The sequence below is a fragment of the Colobus angolensis genome, unplaced genomic scaffold, assembly GCF_000951035.1.
Source record: "Colobus angolensis palliatus isolate OR3802 unplaced genomic scaffold, Cang.pa_1.0 Scaffold83, whole genome shotgun sequence".
NCBI lineage: Eukaryota > Metazoa > Chordata > Mammalia > Primates > Cercopithecidae > Colobus > Colobus angolensis.
Window position 1 is genome coordinate 1,398,542 of NW_012122154.1, and position 1,007 is coordinate 1,399,548.

The 1,007-nt window shown below is 51.5% G+C and overlaps 1 protein-coding gene across 1 annotated transcript in view; it reads left to right on the forward strand.

Annotated features, from left to right (window-relative positions):
• ZNF385C (zinc finger protein 385C) overlaps window positions 1-1,007 on the forward strand; it is a 43,334-nt gene that overhangs the window by 34,262 nt on the left and 8,065 nt on the right. The window contains exon 4 of the mRNA XM_011929737.1: window positions 449-559. Within this exon, the coding sequence (XP_011785127.1) occupies window positions 449-559 (111 nt within the window). The remainder of the gene's footprint in view (window positions 1-448; window positions 560-1,007) is intronic.

Genomic DNA, 1,007 nt, shown 5'->3' on the forward strand with positions numbered 1-1,007 from the left:
TCTTCCTTTCTTTTTTTTTGAGACAAAGTTTTGCTCTTGTTGCCCAGGCTGGAGGTGCTCTCGGCTTACTGCAAACTCCATCTCCCCGGTTCAAGTGATTCTCCTGCCTCAGCCTCCCAAGTAGCTGGGATTACAGGCACACGCCATCACACCTGGCTAATTTTGTATTTTTTTTAGTGGAGAAGGGGTTTCTCCATGTTGGTCAGGCTGGTGTTGAACTCCCAACCTGAGGTGATCTGCCTGCCTCGGACTCTCAAAGTGCTGGGATTACAGGCATGAGCCACCATAGCTGGCCCAGGTGTTTCTTTTTCCAACATCCACAGGATGGAAAAGTTCTTCCTAGAAGCTGACGACGGCCCTCTTCAGTCATCTTTAGTTTTGTGCTGCCCCCAATCCCTGCTTCCCAAGCCAACCCCAGAGTTATTATGCCCTCCCACTCCCTTCACAGATGGACCCGGTCCAGAAAGCTGTCATCAGCCACACGTTTGGGGTCCCCTCCCCACTGAAGAAGAAGCTCTTCATTTCCTGTAACATCTGTCACCTAAGGTTCAACTCAGCGGTGAGACAAAGTAGTGAAAGCAGGTCTGGGGAGGGTGCTGGGCAGGGAGAGGGCTGGAGGCTGGGCTTTCAGGGTCCTTCTGGGAGGAATACCACTGGCAAAAGGGCTGTGGTCTGTATTTTCAATCCCTGGCTGCAGAAGAGGCACTCTTGGTCCTTTAACCATCGCACCCTCTCCTCTCCCTAGATTCTTCTGCCCCTTCCATTTCTGCCCAGCTATAGCCCAGTGGGATTCCATTTCCTTCCCCCTAGGCCTCTCTCCTGTGTTCTGGATCCTTCTGCAAGAGAGCAGACTGCCCTTCCTCCACTCCGGGTCCCAGGGGACCATCTCATCAGCTCCTGATCTGAGTTTACAGAATGTGATCATGCCCGTCACCTTAAATAATAGTTCTCACGATACGTCTGTGAGAGGGGTAGAGGCAGGATTTTTGTGTGTGTGTTTTTTTTTT